The sequence below is a fragment of the Saccoglossus kowalevskii genome, chromosome 3 (assembly GCF_978046115.1).
Source record: "Saccoglossus kowalevskii chromosome 3, keSacKowa6.1, whole genome shotgun sequence".
Taxonomy (NCBI): Eukaryota; Metazoa; Hemichordata; class Enteropneusta; family Harrimaniidae; genus Saccoglossus; species Saccoglossus kowalevskii.
In genome coordinates this window covers 30,716,151-30,741,395 of record NC_140643.1, presented here as the reverse complement: position 1 = coordinate 30,741,395, position 25,245 = coordinate 30,716,151, and the positions used below count along the sequence as shown (strand labels likewise).

The following is a 25,245-nucleotide window of genomic DNA, read 5'->3' as shown; positions in this document are numbered from 1 at the left end:
CAGTTTTTCTCTTGATATCCATGTATGATAAAAATGTCCATTCCAAGTATCAGAATAGGTCAATAAACTTTTGCACTTAGTGGTTTTGTATAGCATGAAATACCATTCCAGCTAATACCAGGATTTGAACACTCTTGCTTATTCGTTTCCCAAACATGTACATAAATGTACCTCTATATATACATAATTTAATGATTCGTGTCGTTTTATTGTTGTTTTTTGTAATTTCAAATCTAATTTTTCGAGTAGACCTAGAAATATCAGAATCCGCTGATTTCGTATCTTGACATGTAAATACGCTAACAAAGATAACACACCAAACAATGTATGTGTTGCCAAGACGGGTCCAGAATTTTATTTTACCAAGTTTTTATCTATGGAAAAGGTGAAAATAAACCAGCAATTGTGGCTTTCACGAAAAGGGCCTGAAAAAGTTAACAAGAATTTTGATTTGTGTAGTCTATTTTGCTATCAGCTATACAAGTCGTATCTATTGTTCAATGCTATTTTGACACTGGTTGCATGTTTTTACCTGCAACAGTGCTTCAGATTGTGCAGTTATGCATATTAATGAGGTTACATGTCTTATATGGTCATTTAATTATCTCTTGCCAGTTGACGTCACTTGATAACTGGCTGCACGCTCCTATCTGCAACAGTGAGCAGTTATTCATAATAATGAGGTCACATGAACTTATATGGTCATATGTTATGTTAGTCATATTTTTATCCAATACTACATTTTGTCATTATCTTAATGTATTGTTAAAATGTGGAGTCCTAGACCCCCTGAAAGTTGAGTATTTGAGTACTTCCGGGTCTAACAATGCCTTTCAGCAGGCATTATAAGCCAAAAAACGAACAAATTTATATAGATATATTCAGATTTCAGGGAGTTCGTACGAATCTAATGACCCCCTACCCCACCCGCCACACCCGGCCTGCCAAACAAGTATGTTTGTCGGTTTTACGAGAAACTGCTCGCACAGTTAGTTGTCTCGGGGTACATCTAAAGTGATTACAGGAAAGATAGTATACATCTTTAATTATAAAATGGAAAAAAAATGTGTGATTGTACTATTTCTTCACTAGTAGTCCGATATATGTGACAACATATCAACATTCGTACCTTCGGATTGTTGGTTTTGTCATTTATAATGATTTAGTGAAGATAGCAATAAAGAAAACAAATCAATTAATAAACCTTTTATTTTGGCAAACACAAATTCAAGTACAGTAAATACTGACGACGAGAACGTGTCCTGTAACGAAGTACTAGTACCTGTAAATTCACCTCCTTGCCTTGACGTCACAGTCATACATATGACGTCACACATTAAGATGTATTATACATATTTAAACACAGAAATATAAGGTTTACTAATTTCGCGTATGTACATTTGCGACGATTATATTTGCTAAGTGCGGTGACTCAATAGGGTTGGTGACCATAGTCTCATTGAAGTTGCTTCTATATAGTTTATTATCGGCTTTGTTGACACGCTACAAAAAAAAATCATTTTTGGCGGTCTTCGTCCACTAGGGAACCTTGAATAGTCACAGTCTATATCTTCAAATCTCGTGAAAAACATATCAAAGTGTAGTTAAGTACTAACTGCCGCCAAACTGGATGATATGATATCAGGCCTTTACACGTGTACTCAAAATTGTTTAACATATTTGAAATAAAAGAAAAAAATAACGAAAAGTGAAGATTTCTCTCTCTTGAGTAGTGACTTACAATAAGGTTTTACACTAAAGTAAGAATTAATCATATATATATATATATATATATATATATATATATATATATATATATATATATATATATATATATATATATATATATATATATATATATATATATATATATATATATATATATATATAATATGGAAAATCAGCATGAGGAACAAAAGAACATAGACGCGTGCAAATGAATCAAAAATCTTCGGGGAAAACGTAAGTTGCTTTCAATTTCACGTCACGTCACGTGATACCGGTGGTGTCGTAACTAGGCGACGATGATGGCCAGTATACACGCCATGGATGCACCAACCATGCTGATGCCAAGTAGACTTCTTCCTGCACTAATATCGGCGTCGTAGGCGTTGCAGTAATCATCATAGCAACAGGAAACACACGGTCCCATACCTAAAATGAAATATATTAAATAGTCATTAATATAGATCTAAGAAATTTCGCAAAGAAAAATAGAACTACATGCCATATTCTTTTTTTCGGGTGCCCTACTTGAAATCTTGGGGGAATGTTGATATATGGGGTGGAATTTAATATGGAGAAATACTAGTAGAAGAAGAAAAAAACCTGTTATTGGGAAAAACATTTTCAGGAAAAAATCCCTGTGCACACATTGAAGCAGACCGCATTGAGCAATCCTCGGGGGCGGAGCTACGTCACAGACGTTCCACGTTGCTAAGACGCGCACCACTGTACATGCATTTCTATGGGCTCTGTGCGCGCTGCTGTGGAACGCCGGTCGAGCCGGTGAAAATTCGAGAAAACAATACAAACTCAACTTTGAAGTAATCCATAACAATCAAATTTATATATGTTACACACGTAGGGCTAATCTTGTTGCACTGTTCAGAGGAGTCTCAACAATCACCCCAAAGTACCGTTTTCTGCGAGTTTTGGGCCTTTGTTTTCACCGCCGCGGGTTGCCAGGCGGTGAAAATGCCCGGATGTCCGCCCCGAGGATTGCGGAAAAACAACTATCAAGGTTTACGAGAATCGCACAGCGTCACCATCGGTCAAGTGATGTTTTGACGTATATAAAAAAAATCCAAAGTGTGATCTGGCAGGTGCGAAAGGGTTCGATAAACAAAAATTTGTTTGTCTGACTTTAGAAAATCTGATTTTAATACATGTTACCCTGACAAATTTGAATCAGGTCAAGATAAAGAAAAATAGACCGTAAAATTTAAAAAAGAAAGATGTTTTCAGGAGACTCAAAAGATATAATAAATCAAATGTAAAACTAAGATGTACTATAATGTGTAGTAATAGGTACTAGCAAAAGCTTGGACTAAAAAGTACTCGATATATGATACGTACCGTGTTCGTCGCAACCATTCCAACATTCATCATTGGCACAACCACGTTCAACCCACATTCCGTCACCGGTACGAGATCTTTTGCTCTGAAATTATTATACAATATAATATAGATGAAATAATGCCAGTCATGCAGTGTGTGCTTGATTTTCCTGCATAAACGACAGACATACTCACTAAACAATCCGTGCCATTGACCGGATTTTCTATAGATCTAATTGACACACTTTTAGGCAAATAATTTATATATGTGGAATCAATTCGAATGGATTGTCTGAAAAACAGCAATTAATAAATCTTTTTAACACTCACCATGCAACCCTCTTCACACATCATGGTAGGACTGTTCCAAGGATTATAATTACACTCGTCGTATTCGGTACCTTCACATTGAACGCAGGTAGCTAGAAAATAAAGATCAAAAATTGCACATCTGTGTACATGTCATGCCTAATCCGTACAGGGTGTTAAAATACTATCGGTGTGTATAATTGACCCACGTATTTGATAAGTGACCTTTGACCTCAATTGGGGATGTAAAAATCATTGATCGAGATGCATTTAGCTAATACCCTTGAAGAAGCTTAAACTCCGCAAATGATTGTGCTCATTTCATGACGGGATGCCAAAATTATAAGGTTACATGGTAGGTTTTAATCACAGATATAATACGGATTATGTGGTAAAATTCAGACCGCTACGGTTTGCACTGGTGTTTGAATTCTGCACATACAAAATGCAAGGCCATCATGAGAGGCAACGGTAAAAGTTATCACCTAGCACAACACTATTTCACTGACAAAACCAATTCGTTTGAAGCATTAAATAGTGAAACTGTCCTCCTTTTTTCTCCGATCCATCGCGTGATAAATTTCGAAACAAAATGGCGACTACTCGAATCTTAGTTTTCAAGTCGCCCATGCAATCATTTTTATAACAATATTTTGCTAGGATTTTGTAATTTGTATGTGGTTATATTAAAACAAAACAAATCAAAATCATAGCTACTGCCGCTTTAAAGCATTTCTGTGTATGTCAGAATAATTTAATGTCGGATGAACCATCGCTCAAATCTTGGTCTTACAATAATAATAACATAATCTGAATTTAAAACAGGGAGTCGTCATCAGCGCATGCGATAGACGGCCGTAGCGTGTCGTTGTTTACAAACATGCCTCTAACCATGAGCCTTTGCGGTTTGGCGTGCGTTGTTATTGTCGCTTGGGACTCAATTCCCGCGCGTGCGCAGATGACGCATGTATTTAATCATCGCACTTCTCTGGACTGATATTCGTTGCATGGCTTGTTTTATTTAGTAATACAACTGTAGCTATTATGAAATTATGTCATAAAGTTGACCGTTTATAAAGTTATAATAAACATTCACAAGATCGTCAAAACTTACTGTGATACATTTGCCCTGGATCTTGACAATCCCATCCCTGGCACTCGCAAGGCTCGACATCACACGTAACATTCACTAAACAACTGGTACACGGCGATATAACTAAGATATAAGATTAAAAAAAATGGTATAGCTATATAATTATAACTTTGATTAACATTGACAATGGTATTCAGCTCAGTGAAACACTAATGGCTTGCCAATATACAATCGGCAAAGTGTAAATACAAATAAAATCAATACCAAATTAGAAACGGAAACGTACGTTATAATGAGCGTATCAAAATAAAATAGTCGTATAAAATATACATTTACCGAGCAGGATTACGTAATTTATACAACGGCCAAATGATTGACAGTGGGTGTAGCCAATCAGCGACCGCACCCAGTTACCTGGTGCTTAAGATATACACCGTGATGTCACTGGCCATACTTCCCTGCTACACGTACCTTTTTCGCATTTGACTCCAGTGTATCCGTCTGGACATTGACAGTGTTCACCATAGCTGTCGCTCATGCAGTAACCGCCATTAACGCATTCTTCCGCCGGCGCAATACACGAAATTTCTAAATTAATAAAAATTACAGATAATATTACAATTAAAAGTCAATCAATCAATTAACTTAATTATAAACAAAATTAGCCTCTTTTGGTACCGACACACGACATTATAGGTGGTTTCGTATTGGAAAAGAAGTCAGGACTTAGGCTTACCGAATTGCTTGGTTTGATTGAATTGTGTGTACCAGGGCCGAATTTTATTCCTAAATTAGGCCGGTTCATTGAAGGTACTAACGTTAGTACCTTCCATGGCCAGTCTAACGACAGTTTTGATAATCTCTAGATTACGTCTTTATCCTTGACTAAATATGCAAATTAGGTTTCTGGCCTTTGATCAGTCTTTAAAAAAAATTCAAATAATTCTCAGCAGTACTTCCAAAGACAGCATTGTACACTAAAAGATCATTATTCAACAAACCATAAAATTGGGCAGGCCTCGGCACGCTAAATGTGTAACATCCTCATCAAAAAAGCTGAGTAGAATGAGTTATGTCAGAGCTTTGTATTCCCAGAATTGTAGAGTGAGATACATTTGACGCGAATGTATGCATTAAAGAAAATCATGTTTGTTTTTTTAATTTTGTCAGATGTTACCTACTAACTGGAGTGAAGGTGTAACCTGCCTGCCAAGTTTGAACAAACTCGCCAGAAACAAATAACAAAAGACTTAAAAAGCCGTTTCTGGTGAAAATTTTTCTGGCGATGAAAAAAGAGATATCAAAAAGTGAATTTGTGCCCACCCTCAAGCTGAGTAGAATGAGCTATGTTTGAAGTGTTTAATCCCAAATTTGTAGGAGGAGATACATTTGGCGCGAAGCTATTCAAAAATAAGTTTTTTTGGCTGTTGACTAACTAGAGTGAAGGTGTGATCTGCCTGCCAAGTTTGACAGAAGAATTAATACGTGAAATCACTGGAAATCACACACATACACACATACAGGTGTAAACCGTAGTTGTGACGCCACACATTGGATTAACTTTTAATATACTAGTAGTTGAATTAACGCGTTCCTATATAGGGTTGCGTTTTAATTGGAGTTTAATTAAACTCAATTACAATGCAATACAACGTAGAATTGCGTTTTAATTAAGTTTAATTAAATAAAAGTTGAATATCCCGTGACTGAACATAGAAGTATTTGCGAAACTTAGGTTTAGTAACGTGGGAAGGTATGGTACAATTATATTAATATAAATTCAACCATATCTTCCCACTTTATTAAACCTAAGCTTCGCAAACTTGACTTAAATTCGATTAAATATTAATAAAAACTATGAAACATTGTGAGTCGCCATGTCACTTGTACAAAAGCTCCACTTTGTTTGTGTGTATCCGGACCACTGGCTCCACTTCTACTTATATACAAATACGCACACAGTGATTTTAAGGGCACTCCTAGCGGAGCGGATCGCCAATACAAATATCACAACTGTTCATGTTCGCAAAGGGAGATATATTCCATGTGTATTTTGCCATGAAAAATACTATGATTAGCCATGAAAAGTACCAATCATACTTTAATCACGTGACGGTATGCTACTGACTATATAATAACTTACGAGTTTCACAATAAAATCCAGCATATTCAGCGTTGCAATTGCAAAACATATTACCATAACCATCATCTTCGCAGTTACCGTTATTTGAACAGCTCCCCTCATCAGAACAGATTTCTAGAGTAAATCATAGAAACTTTGTTAGAATCCATCTGTCTGTTAACGCGTTTTGTAGATCAGCATATAGTCGTTACGTCATGTAAGTGAATTCACGGGTGGATATCCCACCTATGTGATTGGCCAATTGTAGCAGAATGAAACATATTCTTGTATGCAACGGAAACCAGCCAAGGACTTCCCAGTACTCATTTTCTAGAAGTGCGCCCCCTAACGACGACAGTTTTTTTTTTTGCTTCAAAGATTTTTGAAAAATGTACCGTCACATTGAGGAATGGATACTTACGCATTTCACAGAATCTGCCGGTATAACCATCTTGACAGACACAGTTGTAATCCTCGCTATTTCCGGTCCAATCGCACATGCCACCATTCATACATCCATAACCACAGGAAGGGGGTTCAGGCCTACCAGCTCCTAAATAGCAAATAAAACATGGAGCAAACCAAAATATAATAATACCTGCTTGGGTATTAGATTATATGTGGTTATCGGTCTATTAGGCAGTATGTATTTCAAAAGTTCTTGCCAATAAGCCCATAACATTTGAATAATTACATATACATTGCGGCGACACTTAATCTCAATAAATAGACTGGTGTAGATATGTATCCGAGTCTGTCGGTGAGGGCAGTAGTAGGAATGACAAACTCAACAAGGTCAACGCCCCTAAACTACCAATTCATTAAAGCTACAAAACTGCTACTATTTCTCGATGAAAAATATTGTTACGGATAATTAAAAAAAAAAATAACTGAAAAGACAATTCATGACTGAAGCTCATAAAAAATGTAAAGTAAATGTCAATAAATTTGGTATTCGTATCGTGATACTACTTTGCTTGCCAATACATATCACTTTCTTTCTTTCTCTCTCTCTCCGATAAATATGTTTCGCCAATATCGCGCGTTCTTGTCCCCTCTCCCGTCTGAGCGAAGGGAATAAATACCTTGTAGCATAAACATATTATTTGCTACTAGTATTTTTAGGCCGCGGTGACCCGACACTAACGCCGCGCACAAGCAGTTTATAATGAGTGTATGCATGAATGAATCGGCATTCAGTTCGGGGTGTTTAAATAATCGTGGGGAAAACAGTTTTACTAAAACAGATAAATTCCGGAGTTCTGAAAAAGTCTGCAATCATACCCAATTCATCAATTTATTTAGTAGTTTTGTGAGTTACGTTCTATAAATTACTTGCTTCCCACTGTTACTAGATTCTATTATATTTATGTTCCTTTTGTGTTATCCAACAGTTAAAAGGGTGCGTACCATTTGTGTACTTTACAACAACTCGGCATTGAAGGTTGTCAAAAGTACGCTGTGCAAATAACGCCGCACTTCCTAGGACGGAGCGAGACAATGAAGTCAGCCCAATGAGAGTAAAAAAAGAACTTTCGCACTGTCAAGTAAGTCACATTTTCCAACTAAAGTAAACAGAATCTACATCCACCCTATACGTCAGCTTAAGTGTCAGGAGTATGTGTTCAATAATTGTAGCTAACCATTGAGCTAAGTTAAGCCATAGAAATAAAACTATGCCCGTGGCCTATGGTGTAACACACTACTTGTACATGTCACTGTATTTCCAATTTAAGTAAAAAATATTGTTACCTGACACGAGCCCCAAACACATACACAACGCTGCCACCAAAATCATCATCTTGAGAATCGTCTGAATGTGGTGTTTCGTAGTTCTTCTCGTGACTTACTGGAGATGTACGTATTTTATTCACACGCACCTTAATTGCATAAATTTGAATAATGATTATACTGTCGCTATTCCTTTGTATGAATGTGAATTCCGAGGTACAACAATAAAGTCATCGGCCTTCACGTGATGAAAAGCTATTTCATTATACACACCGTGTATACCACCGAGACAGGAATGACTTACTAGTATACTTAGACAAAGGTGAATGGTCGTTTTAGTTTTTTATGGTGGGAAAACATACTACATGAAACTGTTAGTTATTGTATGGTATTGTATGTTAATGCCATTTATAAACTACGGCGCCGCGCTGAATACTTTAAAACACACGGTGATACTAGTGTATATAGAAACGAAACTCTATAATCTGCAGTGTCTCGACACTTAATAAAGATACATAGTTCGAAACTCACTTCATCAACTAAGTGTCATAACCACACCAACGAACACGAATGTGATAATGAATATTGTGACGTCATTTTAATAGATATTACTTACAAATTATGATACAATATTGAATAAAATACATCGTTAATTGCATATTTCACAGTGTTGTATTACACAGTACAATCATGGGATTCGAATCTAAGTCGAATACAGATCCCTGTTTTTAATTAAAATAAATCAATAAAGTGATTCAATTATCCTTCGCAAATCAGTAAATATAAAGCGTATATATCGACAGGTGAATTTATTTCCAGAACACAATTTTCGTAAAATCTACAAATAATAACTGAACATGGAAACGAGGCTGATCAAGATGACACTGGGAGTGATGACCTTTGACCCGCCAAAGAGATATTCTTCTCCACCCATACAGTAGTCATACTGACAACATGCGACGCAATTTTCTCCTTCTTTGTCAGCTGTAAAACAGAACACGTTTCATATCGTTAGATTTCATGCCATCGATAACACACAAATAAATGTTTTATTCAGTAGCATCAAAAATAACAATAAAAAGATTATGCACAAGTAACAGTACGAGTTATGAGTGTTTTATAAAGTTCCGTACAAATGGCGAAAACCGTAATAATGGGAGACAAAATACTAATATATTTTTTATAATTCAAGATGAATAGCACTACTGTGAATTATTCGCTGAGCGAAATTGTTGTTCAGTGTAATATTTCCAAAAAAATAGTTCATTGCAGGATTTGGTTAACATGAGAATTTATCTCACAAAGACATGAAATACGACTTGATTTTTCGAAAAAAACTGATTATGCATTTAATTTATTTTTTATATAACAAAGATCACGTTGCAAACGTTATTCTTAAAAATGAACATCATGGCCATGGACAGTAAATTTTTAGTATGCTTATTAAGACATATTTTGGGTAATTCAGATGAACATATCCGTTCTGTTTGTCCATATAAAACACATTACTTGACTTTTGACTTTGATTTTTCTGAAAATGCGACTTCCTACAAGCAAATGCGATTTAGGATAGGTAAATGCAGGACAACAATATAAAAATGTGGGAAATATCAATGAATCACGTGTTCTGTTAGGCGTGCGTGTAAGGGAGGCCACAACAAAACGATATACCATTGACGTATAAATTGTGACCAATTAAAACACTGAAATCAATCAACGAATCACTGGGCTTGTTTCAAGACGTAGTGGCAAGTTTCGTTCTGAGGTACAATGGCGTGTATTAAACACGTAAGCATTGGGTATATATAAATCTATCAGAAGCAAACGCAACACTTTATATGGAATACGGTCATATGACCCATAGGATACTTACGGCTACAACCTTCCTTCTCCCAGCAGTTTTCAGAACAGCCATGACGTTTAATCCACGGGACGCCATCTTTGAACCAAAGCTCGGACTAGAAAGGAAATGCAACAAATCAACAAATTGCTCTATAAATAAACTAAAAAGGAAACATTGAGCCACATACAATCTGGATTATAAAGACAGACTCAGACCACTAAAAGATTCTTCCAGTTCGTAGTCTCATAATCCCGGTCAAAGGATTCACTCGAAAAGATCGGATGAAGCCATCGCGTTATAAACGCGTTAGTTTATTGGTTGTTTATTAGGAGTGGCAGGCATCCCACAAAAGGGAAATCTGTGTCTCTAATTTGTTCTTATCGTGGTCTAAAAGACAAAGCAGTACACCCACCTTGCAGAATGTCTGGTGAGCCTCACATTCTTCATAATCAAGTTCTGGATGAAGATCCCAGGCAGTGGTACATGCACTTAGTTCATCGTGGTAGAATCCGTCACATACAATACATCTTAACGTACTCACTGTTGAAAACGTTTACATAAATTAGCAGAGGATGGTGATGAAACACTCAATATACATGTATACATCATTTTTTTCACTTCGAAAGGTGTTACCACTTAAATACTAACAAACTACAAATAATTATGCACATGCAAATGCATAGCGTTCAAGCACTGTGGACATTTGTCAAAAAGACATTTTAGCTTGAGATATTAATCGACAGAATAATTTTAACCTACCGTCTTCACAATTATCTCCATAGTGATTTGGTGGACATCTACACATCCCGTGAACACACCAGCCTGCATTGCATTCCGAATTATTCATGCAAACGCTTGGTCTTCCATTCATATCCTCGCGGTCTTCGTCATCTTCCCCACCCTGAGCCTCGGCACACACTGTGTGAATTACCAGCAGATCAGATCATGTATTAGATGAAGTAAGACACTTTGATGTCAACTAAACATGTAATTCTATTGCAGTTGAGGTTAATTTCAGCAAAAGAACGGCACACGGATCATGCTTTAAGTAACCATTCAAGAAAATGTTTATACATGGGGCTTTTAATAATTGAAAATAACCGAAAATAAGTACAATTGCTAATAGACCCTAATAGACACAAATAAGAAGTAAAACTTACCATAGGCTATGCCAAAGATTACTAATGACAAAATAATATATTTCATATTTAAATATTGCCTGATTCCCAATAACCTGAAAACAAACAAAAAACACAAAATACGCCGAGTAACTGACTGATCGCAGAGACGCGTATCTATCACGTGACTTGTCCTCTTACAACATCATGTGAAACAACGCCCATCGTTCAAGTTTGTAATCGAAACCTTGTCACTTAGTGGTTTGTTTGTTTGCCGTCAGTTTGAAGTTTTCTTCATGAGAACGGTCAACAACGTAGGAATGTCACCAGTAATGGGCGCACACTTGACAAAATCCGATCGCAGTCAAACATCGGCAAACTGCGATATTGGTGAACAGTATTTGGTGGTCCATGCGTGATATGAATAAAAAAACACCATAACGTCGAACAAATATAAATACATCTTTTAGAATTTGGTAAATTCATGAACGAAGGGAATGTTCACATCGCCCATCAATAATCGAGTTTTAAATTTTTGACGGTTCAGCAATTCACGAATTGTAACAAACTTGGTTCTTCAACAGTTCGGAATAGTATCGAAATCAAGTATCCTAACATTTTTTTCGAGAGAATCAACTTTAACCTATACTTACGACTGGAACTTTTCAGGTGCACTTGCTGCGTAACCTGTAACTGATTGCTAGGTGACTGCTCAGATGCTTTATATAGTCCGCTCACTTCATCATTGACATTGAGCTAGGGGTGCTGCCTGTGCCTGGGACAAGGCATTATTTGCAGGACCCCTCTTTTTCATGTAAACCATATGCCTATATAGAATATAGGATTATGTTAATGAACGCAAAGGTCACGTTAACGCCGATTTCTGTGGCCAGAAAGTAAAAATGTAAATTGTTTCGTTATTTGTACGTGTTCATAATGTGAACCAGTTACCTACGCCACCGAATTACGAAAGTAAGGTAACGAATATATTATAAGTTCTGACATCGGATTCAGACTTTATACATCGCCATAAAAAAGGTGGTAAATTATTTTGATGCTATTAAAGCATTGTCTCTTCGTTATGCGTACACAAAACTTAGACACATGCTGTTACCGTCTTTACGTCTTTCGAGCGAGAGGAAAACACTTAGAGTGACATACTAGTAATTACCTTGGTCACACGCGATTTGGGACGTTTTGTCAACAAATGGCTCAACCATATTTTTTTTCTATTTACCAAAGCATCCTGTTTTTTCGAATACATATTTGTTATATGACAAGCCCAACGGTTTGAATTGAAGTTTTGTATTTCTATCAAATTGAAAGTGCGGTGTGCAAATTTGATCGAATTTATCACTTTTGGCGTTATATTTAACACCGCATGTTGTATGGGAATGCAATAACTGTAGATTTTATTCACATGTTTTTTCACTTGTTGCACAACCAGCAACTGATCGTTCGGTGACTGTACAGATAATTTTCTTAAAGTAATTGTTTACGGATCATCCATATATGAAATATTGAATTATGTTAATGAACGAATAGTTCGTTTTAACGCATATTTATAATGAACTTGTTTGGATTCACATAACTTGTTTTCGTTATCGAACGTGAAAATAAACGTGGGTTTTATTTTACACTACTGTAGATAACTGGTCGACGTCATCGAATTACGAAAATCAGTTGACAAATACATTATTTTGTTATACTCATTTACTGTTCTTTAAGCTTCTACAAATAATCATGGCCACATTTTGTCAATTTGTTTACGTCCGAAACGAGGATAAAACACCTACAGTTACCCAATTGCTCCGGTCACGCGCGGTTCAAGACGTTTTTGTACGACCTCCTATAAAAGTTAGCATTTGGCGTTATAGTTCACGCCCTGTAATAACTGATAATGACGTACTTGGGTTTTTATACACACGGCTATCGTGACAAAGCCGGAACGATCAGAATATGGCTTTATGTGTTATTTGGTCGATTTAGGATCAACACATTTCAAAAGAAACTCCAAGGTAAAAGCATCCCATCATATAATCGGTGTCTTGACATTTTGCAATTTACCACACCATTGAACTAAGTTCCATGACCACACTAACAAACACGAAGGTGATAATCAATATTGTGACGTCATTTTAATAGATATTACTTACAAATTATGATACAATAAAATACATCGTTTCGAGAATTCTGTTTATATACCAGCATTCATTGCTTATCTCACAATGTTGTTTTTTGGAGAACAATCATACGATGTCAAATTAAGTCGAATACAGATTTTTGTTTTTAACTAAAATAAATCATGAATGAATAAAAATGATGTTACCCCTCCCAGAACAATTACAACCAAAGCGTGCATGTAATAATATGCGAACTTTCAAACTAGATATTGCGTATGGTCTACAAACAATAACTGAACATGGAAACGAAGCTGATCAAGATGACGCTGGGAGTGATGACCTGTGACCCGCCAAGAATATATTTCTCTCCACCGACACAGTCGTCATATTGGCAACATGCGACGCAAGAAGCTCCTTCATTTTCAGCTGTAAAATACAAAACATTTCGTATGGTTAGATTTTATCTACAGGTCAGTCTGCGCATGCGATTTCCCATAGTAATGTATATAGTCATGGAGACAACAAATCAATGCAGCTTACATATTTACGTAGCGATTCGCCAAACCATTCTTTAGTGCATTGGGAAGTGCGCTCTGAATGGCTGGATTCTCGGCTAATTAAGATCCGACACCATTAATACTTTGCCGATACTTAAAGTTAACTATCACTAATTTTAACTTTTCTTTGACCGAAATCCCGATTTGTCATTTTAATGGAATTTTCACGTACTTTAATAATAGCATATTCATAATACAAGTAAATACAATTGGACAACTTGTTAGTTGATTTGTTTTTTCATGATGTTTCGGTTTGCATATCGAATCTATCCCCATAAATTTGGAATCTAAAATAATATATATACAATATCCCTACAATTTCACCAGAAACGATCGGAAGCAAAGGTGTGAAGAACTTGTCTAACAAACGGTCATATCATCAATGGGATACGTACGGCTACAATCCTCTTTCTCCCAGCAGTTTTCAGAACAGCCATGACGTTTAATCCACGGAATACCGTCTTGGAACCAAACCTCGGACTGAGAAACAAATATAACAAATTATCAAATGAATAAGTCGTATTCTGCTAGAAATAAATTGAGATGATAATATTTCCCATCTCACAATTTGGATTATAAAAATAACGTAATGCACGCACCTTGCAGTATGCCTGGTGATCCTCACATATCTCGGAATCAAGCTCCGGATGGGCCCATCCAGAGACGCAAGGACTTAGCTCACCGTGCCAGAATCCGTCACATACAATACATCTTAATGGGCTCACTGTGGAATACATATTAGTAGAAGAAGATGATGATACATTTATAGAACGGAATTTATTTTTGTTTGATGTACTTATTTTTGTTTCAAGATTTTCTAAGACAAAGTTTTCGAGCACATTGGCCCTTAACGAACTAATGATAAAAAAATGTCTAATATATCTAGTCAATGTGTATGTATGACAAGTCCACGGGAATTGTACACAAAAATACGTCATGGATCAAGAAAATCAGAAAAGAACAGCCACGTTTGGTGTATTTTTTGAAGAATTTTAGATTTCTGGAACATCGACGGATTATTTTCATCTTGAAATATGAACCAACGAACGTTTTATTTCACACCTACCATCTTCACAATGATCTCCATAATGATTTGGTGGACATCTACACATCCCGTGTTCGCACCAGCCTCCATGGCATTCCGGATCACTCATACAAACTACCGGCCTTTCAGCCATATCTCCGCGGTCGCCGTCATGTTCGTCGTCACGATCGCCCGGGCCGTTCTGCGCTGTGAATCATTGGGCCAAGCAAAAAAAATCGATGTCAATTTAACGTATGATCTCATTGGAGCAGGGATTAATTTCAGTAAACAGCGATGTATGAGGCAGGATTTCAGTCGAGAAAAGATGGTTAATTTTGACAGTTCAATTACAAATAGCCGTGAGTTTGAGAGTGCGAGTGGTTAAAAAAATTGAAAATGCGGGGTGTTCAACGCTGAAAGGTACACGTAGATGCTTACCAAAGGCGACACCAACAACAACTAAGCATAGAATGATAAATTTCATGCTGAAAGTGAATCCGATTCCTTTTTCTGAAAAAAAATAAAAATAAAAACAAAAGTTCAGTAGTATAAACTTAATTGACCAATCACAATGGCACGTTAATATCACGTGACTCGGCAGTCGTTCAATTTGTAATAGGAAATTCGTCACTTAGTGGTTTGTTTGTTTGCCGTCAGTTTGAGGTTTTCTTCATGAGAACGGTCAACAATGTAGGAATGTCACCAGTAATGAGCGCACACTTGACAAAATTTGACATGCAGCAAGTTTGCTCGATTCGAATGGTTCTCAACCGTTCCCAGTCAAACATCGAACTGCGATCGCATATTTAGAGGTCGTTGCATAAGATCTAAAAGAACATGGTAATTTCGGACAAAATTATAAATACTTAGTGAAACTTAAAAATTTTGGTAAATCTATGGACGATGGAATTGTTAATATCGCCCATCAAGGCACTAGTTGACGGTCCAACAGTCTATAAACTGCTACAAGCTCGGATCTTTAAGAGTTTTTGAAAATAGATTAATATTGAAATGGCATAAACAAATTTTTTGTTATGGGTAATAAAAATCATGAAATACCAAAATATTTCGTTTCGTTTCGCATTTTCAAACTATACTCACGACTGAAACGTTTCGGGTGCACTTGCTGCAGTTACCGTGAACTGATTGCTAGGTTACCGCATGGGTACTTTATATAGTCCGTGTTACTTTGTCATTGACATTGAGCTAGGGATGCCTTCTTTCATGTAAACAATATGCATACAAGAAATATTGCATTATGTCTCCATAAGCCTTTACATCCAAATCATACATTTGTTCACCAAAACATTATATCTAAAAACATACTTCCGTGCAACGTAATTTTTACATAACTAATTAAAAAGTTTAAATTTATCACGTTTTGTACCATAACTATGATTACCTAAAGGGTGTGACGAACTTCGTGTGAACTCCCGTGTAAACTTCGCATCAAACACACTCAGGTATTTGGTATGTTTTCGATTTTGCTCCCCTTGCTATATTTGCTCACGAGGTGCATTTCCATTCAGAACCTCTTATGCAAACGAGATGCCAGTAACCCAATCAGGCGTGCACAAATCAATCAAAGAGTCAAGGGTAGGTCGTGATTCTGAGCATACGAAATGACTTGAGGTGAACAATGTGGACACTGATGATAACAATGAGCTTTTGCCCCGGTAAAATATAGATTCTACCATTCCACTGTCCTTTTTTGAATGACGGGTTCATAAAGTTCCTGGGTCCCGTTGGGCAACGAAAGAAATCATTTCAAAATTCTTCATGTCGAATTGTTTGTTCAGAAAATCACTTTGATGAGGTATATAACAGCAATAACAACGTATATTTTTAAAGTATAATTTGCCTAAATCCAAAATGGCCGTCATGAAACGGCATATTTCTACCTCTAACATTTTAAAGCTGGAGGGTCATTACCTGCGCACGCGCGGGAATTGAGTCCCAAGCGACGATAACAACACACGCTAAAAACGCAAAGTCTCATGGGTAGACGCTTGTTTGTAAACAATGACACGCTATGGCCATCTGACGCATGCGCAGGTGACGAGGACAATTACAAATGTATGCATGAATGAAGAATGAATTGAACAAACATCGGAACCTTCCAGTATCAGAAAAATACTAATTTCAAATTTAAGCATAATAGTCTTGCAGAGAAATCATTAGTATATTGCAAATAAAGTATATTTATGCAAATATGGAGTGTTCAATTAAATAAGAATGTTGCCATTTAAATCACCAAATATGTTAATTAGAGGTGGAGATATGATGTTCTTTGGTAACATGGTGGCCATTTTAGATTTATGCAAATTAGCAAAATTGTTCAAGAATGACAGCATGTCATTATGCAGATTCATCAAGTTTGTGTTCATATGGACCATGATCCACCAGAACATTTTGTATAGACAAAGTAATTATCCCATTTTACTGTCAGACTAAATGTGTTCACACACGGTTTATTCGTGGCATGAGACCTATGTGGAACGTGGCGCGAGTGAGACGACCACCGCGCGTTAAAAAGGTTCGAGTCGAGTTTCTACACAATGATATTATATATATATAAGTTACTCAAAATATTTCGTGTTACAAATAGGAGATAATTTAAAACTTATATAGGAGAGTATTATGCTTTTATTTTCGGTAAAAGTTCACTAATATTATTATTTACACTTTTGCCATATATTTGTTTTAAAAAACATCCTTGAATACAAATCCAAAATATAGATAATGCAATGAATTACTGTGAACTAAAAGTCAGTCAAGCCGACGGCATTGTAATATAGCTCACCATTACATTAATCCACTACAAGTGGGTTCACTCAACGAATGTCTTCAAATATCTTCAGGTTGAATTTTTCAAGATCGAATACCTCTAAATTCATATTTTAACACATAAATAAGCCTGCGCACATTTCCTTCAATGTTTTATCTTTATGGTTTTATAATTATAATCAGTCAATTTATATTTAATAATTTTAGATAGTTATATGTAACTAACATTCATCGTGTTTCAAAACAGTTTCGGTTTATTTCCTTAGTATTGAAGATGCTATGTACTTTGTGGCTGTTATGATTATATCTTCAGTGTAACATCTTCAGAAGATGGAACGAAAATTGCAAAACGATAAGCCTTATGCAATGATTTGCACACGAGTAGTTGCGCGTATCTTAAACAATAAGATGAGTTAACAAGTATGTGAATGTTGTTTTAAGACAAATAAAACGAAGGATTAATACAACTTTTTGATAAGCCTAAATGATCGTGTAATGTGTTCCTCAATTATATATGTCAAACTATACGGAAAACTGATATATCTGTCTGTCAGCAAAATACCTAAGTATACCTAAATATCTTTGAGACAAAGGCTAATTGTTAAGAGATCTAGATCCATTTGTCATGGAAACAGAATTGTTTGTAAGGATTCTTCATTGCTCTATAACTCTCAACTTTATTGTGACATTGTTTTAGAAAGAGATCAGAGAAAGGCACGTTAACTCAACAAGTGACTGAAAATTTTTCATAATATATTCAGGAGATATTGATATCAAAGGACCAATTAGATTCTGGGAGAGATCAGCATCCTATTCTTTGGAAGGATTCTTCACTATTATCACATACATCACATTTTGGCAAAATATTTAAAAGAGGTTCACTTGGGACAAGCACTGATCGATTAGAATTTGAAAGAGATACGATTTGTCATTAAGTGAATACACTATTCAAGACTGAGACAGCAGCATGTCTGTTGGCTGTTTTTAGACGTATACAATTCTGCCTTGCATACATGCTTTGACCAAAATTTAACGTGGTGCCAAATGACTATCATTGAACTGTTGTACATTGTGCGGTGAGTCATGAATCGCAACAAATAAGCAAAACCAATACCGGATCTCATAAAGTAGAATGTCCCAATCACAGCATTCTTGGGCACATATCTTTGCATGGTTCAGTGCGGACTTGTCTGTGCGTGGTACGGTGTATTGGGTACAAACATTTGTTTGGAAAGGAAGAACATTACCTCCATTGGTGACTCATCATCTTCGCTATTTTCATAACTCCAATAAATACAGTTAACCTCGTCACTAGCCATGCTATATCCAGTGTAACTATCAAATATTATGGTGCATGTCTTACGTAATATGTCACTCCGACGTAAACGTAGACTAGACGGAGAGATATGCTTTTATTTCACTTAAATTCTTACAATCAATTACAATTATGTTTCGTTTTAATATTTTTCAAATCCGCAAAAAATTTGATAAGATACAAAGAATTGGTAACGTAAATACGGCAGCAGTGAACGTACAATACATAAATGTATAAATTTAAAGTACTTTGTCAATACAAACAGTATATGGGTTTCTAAGGGCACCTTCATAAGTATGAACAGGTGTCTAGGGGCAACTTCACGTCGGTATAATACACAGAGGTTAACCTGACAGTTCGTAATATATAAGGGTTTATCAGGTTGTCTAATCAGTGCATGGCGTTTGTCTTGACGCTGGGGTGCCTGGGCAGTGCATACTATACAGGGGCCATGTGGGGGGTTGCCACCTGGGCAAGGCTGATGCAGAGCATGGGCACAGCGTATTATACAGTGGCATGCCAGTGTACATAAAAAAGTGCATACTATGCACGAATCTCGTGTCAGGGTGTCTGAGCAGTTCGTACGTTGGGGTTGTCATGGTGCCTGGGCAGTGTGCACTCGGCATTTGTTGACGAATTGCATGAGGAGTGCGTAATAAGCAGAGACTTGCAAAGGCGCCTGGACAGTGTCAGGCTACTCGGACGGTGAGTAATATGTGGGAGTATTTTTTGCAGGGTTTTCGAGGGTGTCCGAGCAATGCAATGCATACTATGCAGGGGTTGCCAGTGTACCTGGAGGTTGCGAAATATGCATGAAGTTAACAGATTTCCTTAGCAAGGCTTATTATGCATGAGGTTGCCAAAGTACATGTGAAGTGCGTGATGTTCGTGGGATATGTCAGATATGTCAGGGTACTTGGACAGTACGTACAATGCACGGGGTTGTCATAGTACCTGTGCAGCAGTGCGAACTATTCATTGGGTTGTCCGGGTATCTGAGCAGAGGTTACTGTGCATGGAAGTACCAGGTTACTCAAGCATTGCGCACTGTGCATGGGGGCGGTGCTATGTGTGTGTGTTGGGGGGGGTAATCTGGGTACCTCAGAGAAAGGCTGTATTATGAGGTAACGGTGTGTCTGAGTAAGGCGTATTGGGTTGGATGGCTGGGAAGTGCGTACTATGCAGGGTTTTCCGGGGTGTCTAGGTAGTGTATATCTGTGCATGGGAATGTCAGGGTTCTTCGAAGGTGCATATTATGTAGTGCAAACTGAATATAATATACAATATACTTCAAACGTAATTGATCTATTATATTTATATTTATAATGATATGCATACATATGATAATATACCGTAAAATTCAGCTGTTACACTTCAAAATTAAAGTGTATAATATTCATTCATATTTCTAGGTGTTCGGTAAAACTCACAAACTGAAAAGTGGAAATAACTTTTAAGCAATAGAGAACTACGAATCAGTAATTACTTTTTACTTTTTCCAGAACACATACAAGTTTTGTTTACATTAGCGTGAAGCCATAGAACATTAAAAAATATCCTTTCAAACAATAATTTGTAAATGTTATATTTTGTACATTTCATCATTTATTATTTATTTAAGCTTTGATCTAAGTCATATAATTTTCAAATGTGAAAATAATTCCTTTCATCATATACATTCATCTAGAAAAAAGAACTGAACATAGAAACAAGGCTGATAACGACGAGACTGGGAGTGATTGCATCTGATCCGCCGAGCATATATCTCTCTCCACCCAAACAGTAGTCATAGTTACAGCATGCGACGCAGTTATGTCCTTCAGCATCAGCTGTAAAGCAAATAACAATGTTTTATATCAGTTTCCATTGTAGAGAAATAATAATTATTTCAAAATGTAACAATCTCGTAAACATTTCATAAACATCTGATACTTACGGCTACATCCTTCTTTCTCCCAGCAGTTTTCGGAACAGCCATGACGTTTAACCCATGGGATGCCGTCTTTGAACCAAACCTCGGACTAGAGGAAACGAATAAAACACATTATTTCTGTTATTCGACATTTTATGAAATCTAAAGTTGTCTAAAGGTGTTTGTGTTACTGCGTGGTTCTGCGTTACTTTGTTCTTATTGCTGAGATGCGATAATGATTTTGCATCTGTAGTTTAAACAAATAAATAAATAAATAAATAAATAAATAAATAAATAAATAAATAAATAAATAAATAAATAAATAAATAAATAAATAAATAAATAAATAAATAAATAAATAAATAAATAAATAAATAAATAAATAAATAAATAAATAAATAAATAAATAAATAAATAACCCACCTTGCAGTATGTTTGATGGGCCTCGCATTCTTCCACGTCGATGTCTTGGTTTATTGCCCATCCAGTCATACACATACTAGATTCATGCATAAACCCGTCACATACAATACACCTTAATGGGCTCACTACATGGACGAAAAACAAGGTATAATCTTTCGGTACCTGAAAATGTCGTTTTGGGCTTCGTGGAAGACGGTGGGTCATGTGAACAGTGTAACATGAAATTTTCATTCGAATGAAATAACATTTCTAAGTAAACACATTTTTACACGTCTGTATTTGCAATAGTCAAATAAAATATTCAAAGTACTTTTACAAACTATGATATTACATAGTCATAATTATTACACGTAAATAATATTAATCGATGGTATATTAAGGATGCAATCTTATTGCTACCATATGTGAAATTATACATTTCCGCTTACCGTCTTCACAGTTGTCTCCATAGTGGTTTTGTGGACATCTGCACATCCCGTGTACACACCAGCCTGCGTTGCAATCCGAATTATTCATACATGATGACGTCATACCCGTCATCGCACCATCTTCGCGGTCTCCATCGTGATCGCCATTCATCTGTGCTGCAGAGTTGAAATGTGTCCTCAATATCATGTCAGAAAATGCTTATTCGTACAAGAAATTCTAGACCAGCGGTAGGTACACTGTGTTTTGTGGACGTCGCAATGTTGGTGTAACAACATGTACATTTGAATGTGTTTTCTATAATTTCTTTTTTACTCTAATAATTGATGTAATAATGAAATTACTAGGACAATGATAAAAAAGAAATTTGACATGAACAGATGAATTCGAAACATGACATTTTTTGTATATAAAGTTATACAATGGATCAATCTGATTGCCCTAGGTGGGCTTTGATTCAGAACTTGTATGAAAGGCTCGATTTTTACAAAATACTGGTTATGGAACGATTCATGATATTATCTGCTGGTAGGGGTTAACTCTTACCAAATACGGCACCCACAATCACCAATGACAAAATAATATACTTCATATTGTAAGGCTTTTTTGTTTTATGAATCTGAAAATAAAGAAAATAACATAAGCAAAACCGCTAGTAGCAGGGTCAGTAATGGACGATGGCTTGAAAAATTCCTAATCCCGTGTCCCGCAATACACTACTTCCATAATGAAAATTGACAAGACTCGTAGATCACTCAAATGTTAACAACTGCCTTCCAATTCTCTTTCATTTTGTTCTGTCCATCGTTCAAGGTTATAACTGACCCCTTCGAATTTCTTTTGACACAATGTTTGCTTTCGTATTGTGAAAGATCAACATCGTAGGATTGCAATCCAAAATGTAGCATGCAGTAACATGCCAATAACTGTACACTCTAACAACCAAATAAAATCCTACTGTCTATATGAGTAATCCAAACGGGAAAATGGAACGCGACGAAAATCGTTTGAGCAATAGAGCGTTAAAACATCTCAAAATTTCGATTAGTTCCAAACTTAACCACCAGAGTGGGAGAAATGATTCCAAATATGTAAAAAAAATAGTGATGCATCGAAGGGTTATTCAATTTTTAAGCAGAAATTTAGAAAAGAATGATACTTCTCTTTAAGTTCACTGGGTCCTTAAAACGTAAACTTCGGCATATTGTGGGCAAGGATAAATAAATCTCAAGTCAAGTGAAAGTATATAACATTATTAAAAACATCTTTTAACATCGTAATGATACAAAACAAGTTGTTTCAATATTTAATGTAAATTCGGTCTGTACTTACCACTGACTGTCTCTGTCGTGTATATTAGATCGCTAGTTAGTGATTGCTAGGTGAACGCTCAGGTACTTTATATAGCCAATCAAGGCGTTGTCGTTGCCATGAAGCTAGAGGTGCCTGCCAATACCTGGAACAAGCCATTATTCACAGGGTAACGTTCACCTCAATATGCAGATGCATGTATATGCTAAATAATGATTTCTTTTAAGGTAATGCTGAGTCATTGTCGGAGGTGCACCAACAAATACAAAAGTAACCACCCTTAGTACACAATGAATGGGGATAGGTCCTAAAACATAAGTACTAGGTCACGTTATTGAATATGCACCCGCATGTCATTCACTAAGTATTAATTTTTACGAAACAGTCTTTCAAACTTAGTGACTCATTCTCATGGTATAAACATTTGTTCGAGTTAGTTGTGTTTTTCAAGAAATATGCTGAAGATAACGACAGTAATTTAATAAGGGTTTCTAAATGCCGCTTTAATCGTTCATTTTGTGGATCTTTCGACTGATTCAAAAAATTAATTCGTTTCTCCTATTTGTACATAATTGCATTGTCTTGACACTGACCTGAATACATTGTGTATTCGAAGTAGGAATGATGTTTGCTTCTTATCCCAATTATGGAACATGAATAGCTGAAGCAAACGTCACACGAACCGATGTGTAACGCTGTTCAAACATTCTTGCTTTCCATCATTTATACTCACTATATTTGTTCAATGGTACAAATTCTACTGAAAGGGTCGTATGTAAATTACATGCCAGTAACCCAGTATACTGTGCGTACATAGCATCATATACCAGACAGTCTACTTGTGTAGCTCGCGCTCGTTAGTATGTCCCAGTAATCACTTGAAACAGACTTAGCTGCGATTTAGTGTAGTTTAACTAACAATTTCAAAGATGATATTTAGACACGGAAAGGAGAAACATGATGGACGCGATATCACTGAAGAAATATACCCCACCCCTCCTTTGAGAAACGACTACAAGAAAGATAAGTGGATGGGGTGGTCAAGTTTGAAAGACCAAATTACTTTTGCCTTCTATAGCATACAACATCAAAGGAATGTAACTTGATATTACGTTCTATACTAGATTTGGCACAGTCTCTTGTTTTTTTATGTTTTTCAATTAATTATATCATGTGAGTGAAAATGCCGAAAACCGGGTTACTGCGAAAACCGGGTCACAGGTTTCCGCCATTACACACTCACGTAATACTTTATTTTATCGAGAAAAAAACATCAACAAACAAACAAACAAACAAGAGACTATAAAAAAGTCTATATGTTCCTGATTGTGGGCCAATCTTCATTAATTTCTCTGTGTGAATAACTCATGGGACATCTAAGGTGTCATGACTGAAGTTCAGACCAAATAGATGATTAAAGAAATTTCACTATGTCGACAACTCACTGAACTCATAGAACATCTGAGGTGACATGATTGAAGTACAGACAACATAGATGATTAAAGAACTTTCACTATGTCGACAACTCACTGCGCTCACGGGACATCTAGGTGACATGACTGAAGTACAGAGAAAATAGATGATTAACGAACTTTTATTATGTCGACAACTCACTGAACTCATGGGACATCTGAGGTGACATGACTGAAGTACAGACAAAATAGATGATTAGAGAACTTTCACTATCGCGACAACTCACTGAACTCATGGGACATCTGAGGTGACATGACTGAAGTACAGACCAAATAGATGATTAAAGAACTTTCACTATGTCGACAACTCACTAAGCTCATGGGACATCTGAGGTGACATGACTGAAGTACAGACCAAATAGATGATTAACGAACTTTCACTATGTCGACAACTCACTGAACTCATGGGACATCTGAGGTGACATGACTGAATTACAGACCAAATAGATGATTAACGAACTTTATGTCGACAACTCACTGAACTCATGGGACATCTGAGGTGACATGACTGAAGTACAGACAAAATAGATGATTAACGAACTTTCACTATGTCGACAACTCACTGAACTCATGGGACATCTGAGGTGATATGACTGAAGTTCAGACCAAATAGATGATTA

General features: G+C 36.3%; 4 protein-coding genes across 4 annotated transcripts; all 4 read right to left on the bottom strand.

Moving 5' to 3' along the window:
• Window positions 1–1,874: 1,874 nt before the first annotated feature.
• On the bottom strand, window positions 1,875–8,487 carry LOC100371211 (protein glp-1-like). Its single transcript, XM_006816521.2, has 8 exons — window positions 8,336–8,487; window positions 7,005–7,136; window positions 6,605–6,718; window positions 4,933–5,049; window positions 4,483–4,584; window positions 3,390–3,481; window positions 3,079–3,163; window positions 1,875–2,154 (listed from the first exon to the last, which is right to left on the bottom strand). The coding sequence occupies exons 1-8, from the start codon at window positions 8,382–8,384 to the stop codon at window positions 2,015–2,017; spliced, it is 831 nt and encodes a 276-aa protein (XP_006816584.1). The 5' UTR covers window positions 8,385–8,487; the 3' UTR covers window positions 1,875–2,014.
• Window positions 8,488–9,152: 665 nt separating this feature from the next.
• LOC102802147 (uncharacterized) lies at window positions 9,153–11,968 on the bottom strand. The gene is made up of 6 exons (XM_006816522.3): window positions 11,929–11,968; window positions 11,318–11,391; window positions 10,917–11,075; window positions 10,570–10,697; window positions 10,188–10,272; window positions 9,153–9,298 (listed from the first exon to the last, which is right to left on the bottom strand). The coding sequence occupies exons 2-6, from the start codon at window positions 11,361–11,363 to the stop codon at window positions 9,153–9,155; spliced, it is 564 nt and encodes a 187-aa protein (XP_006816585.1). The 5' UTR covers window positions 11,364–11,391; window positions 11,929–11,968.
• Window positions 11,969–13,398: 1,430 nt separating this feature from the next.
• On the bottom strand, window positions 13,399–15,133 carry LOC100370360 (uncharacterized). Its single transcript, XM_002734796.4, has 4 exons — window positions 15,022–15,133; window positions 14,555–14,679; window positions 14,351–14,435; window positions 13,399–13,824 (listed from the first exon to the last, which is right to left on the bottom strand). Exons 1-4 carry the CDS (start codon window positions 15,131–15,133, stop codon window positions 13,679–13,681), a joined length of 468 nt encoding a protein of 155 aa, XP_002734842.2. The 3' UTR covers window positions 13,399–13,678.
• A 5,237-nt stretch (window positions 15,134–20,370) lies between these two features.
• Window positions 20,371–23,259, bottom strand: LOC100370607 (uncharacterized). Its single transcript, XM_002734798.4, has 6 exons — window positions 23,175–23,259; window positions 22,389–22,461; window positions 21,845–22,000; window positions 21,417–21,541; window positions 21,018–21,102; window positions 20,371–20,910 (listed from the first exon to the last, which is right to left on the bottom strand). The coding sequence occupies exons 2-6, from the start codon at window positions 22,432–22,434 to the stop codon at window positions 20,765–20,767; spliced, it is 558 nt and encodes a 185-aa protein (XP_002734844.1). The 5' UTR covers window positions 22,435–22,461; window positions 23,175–23,259; the 3' UTR covers window positions 20,371–20,764.
• Between the last annotated feature and the right edge of the window lie 1,986 nt (window positions 23,260–25,245).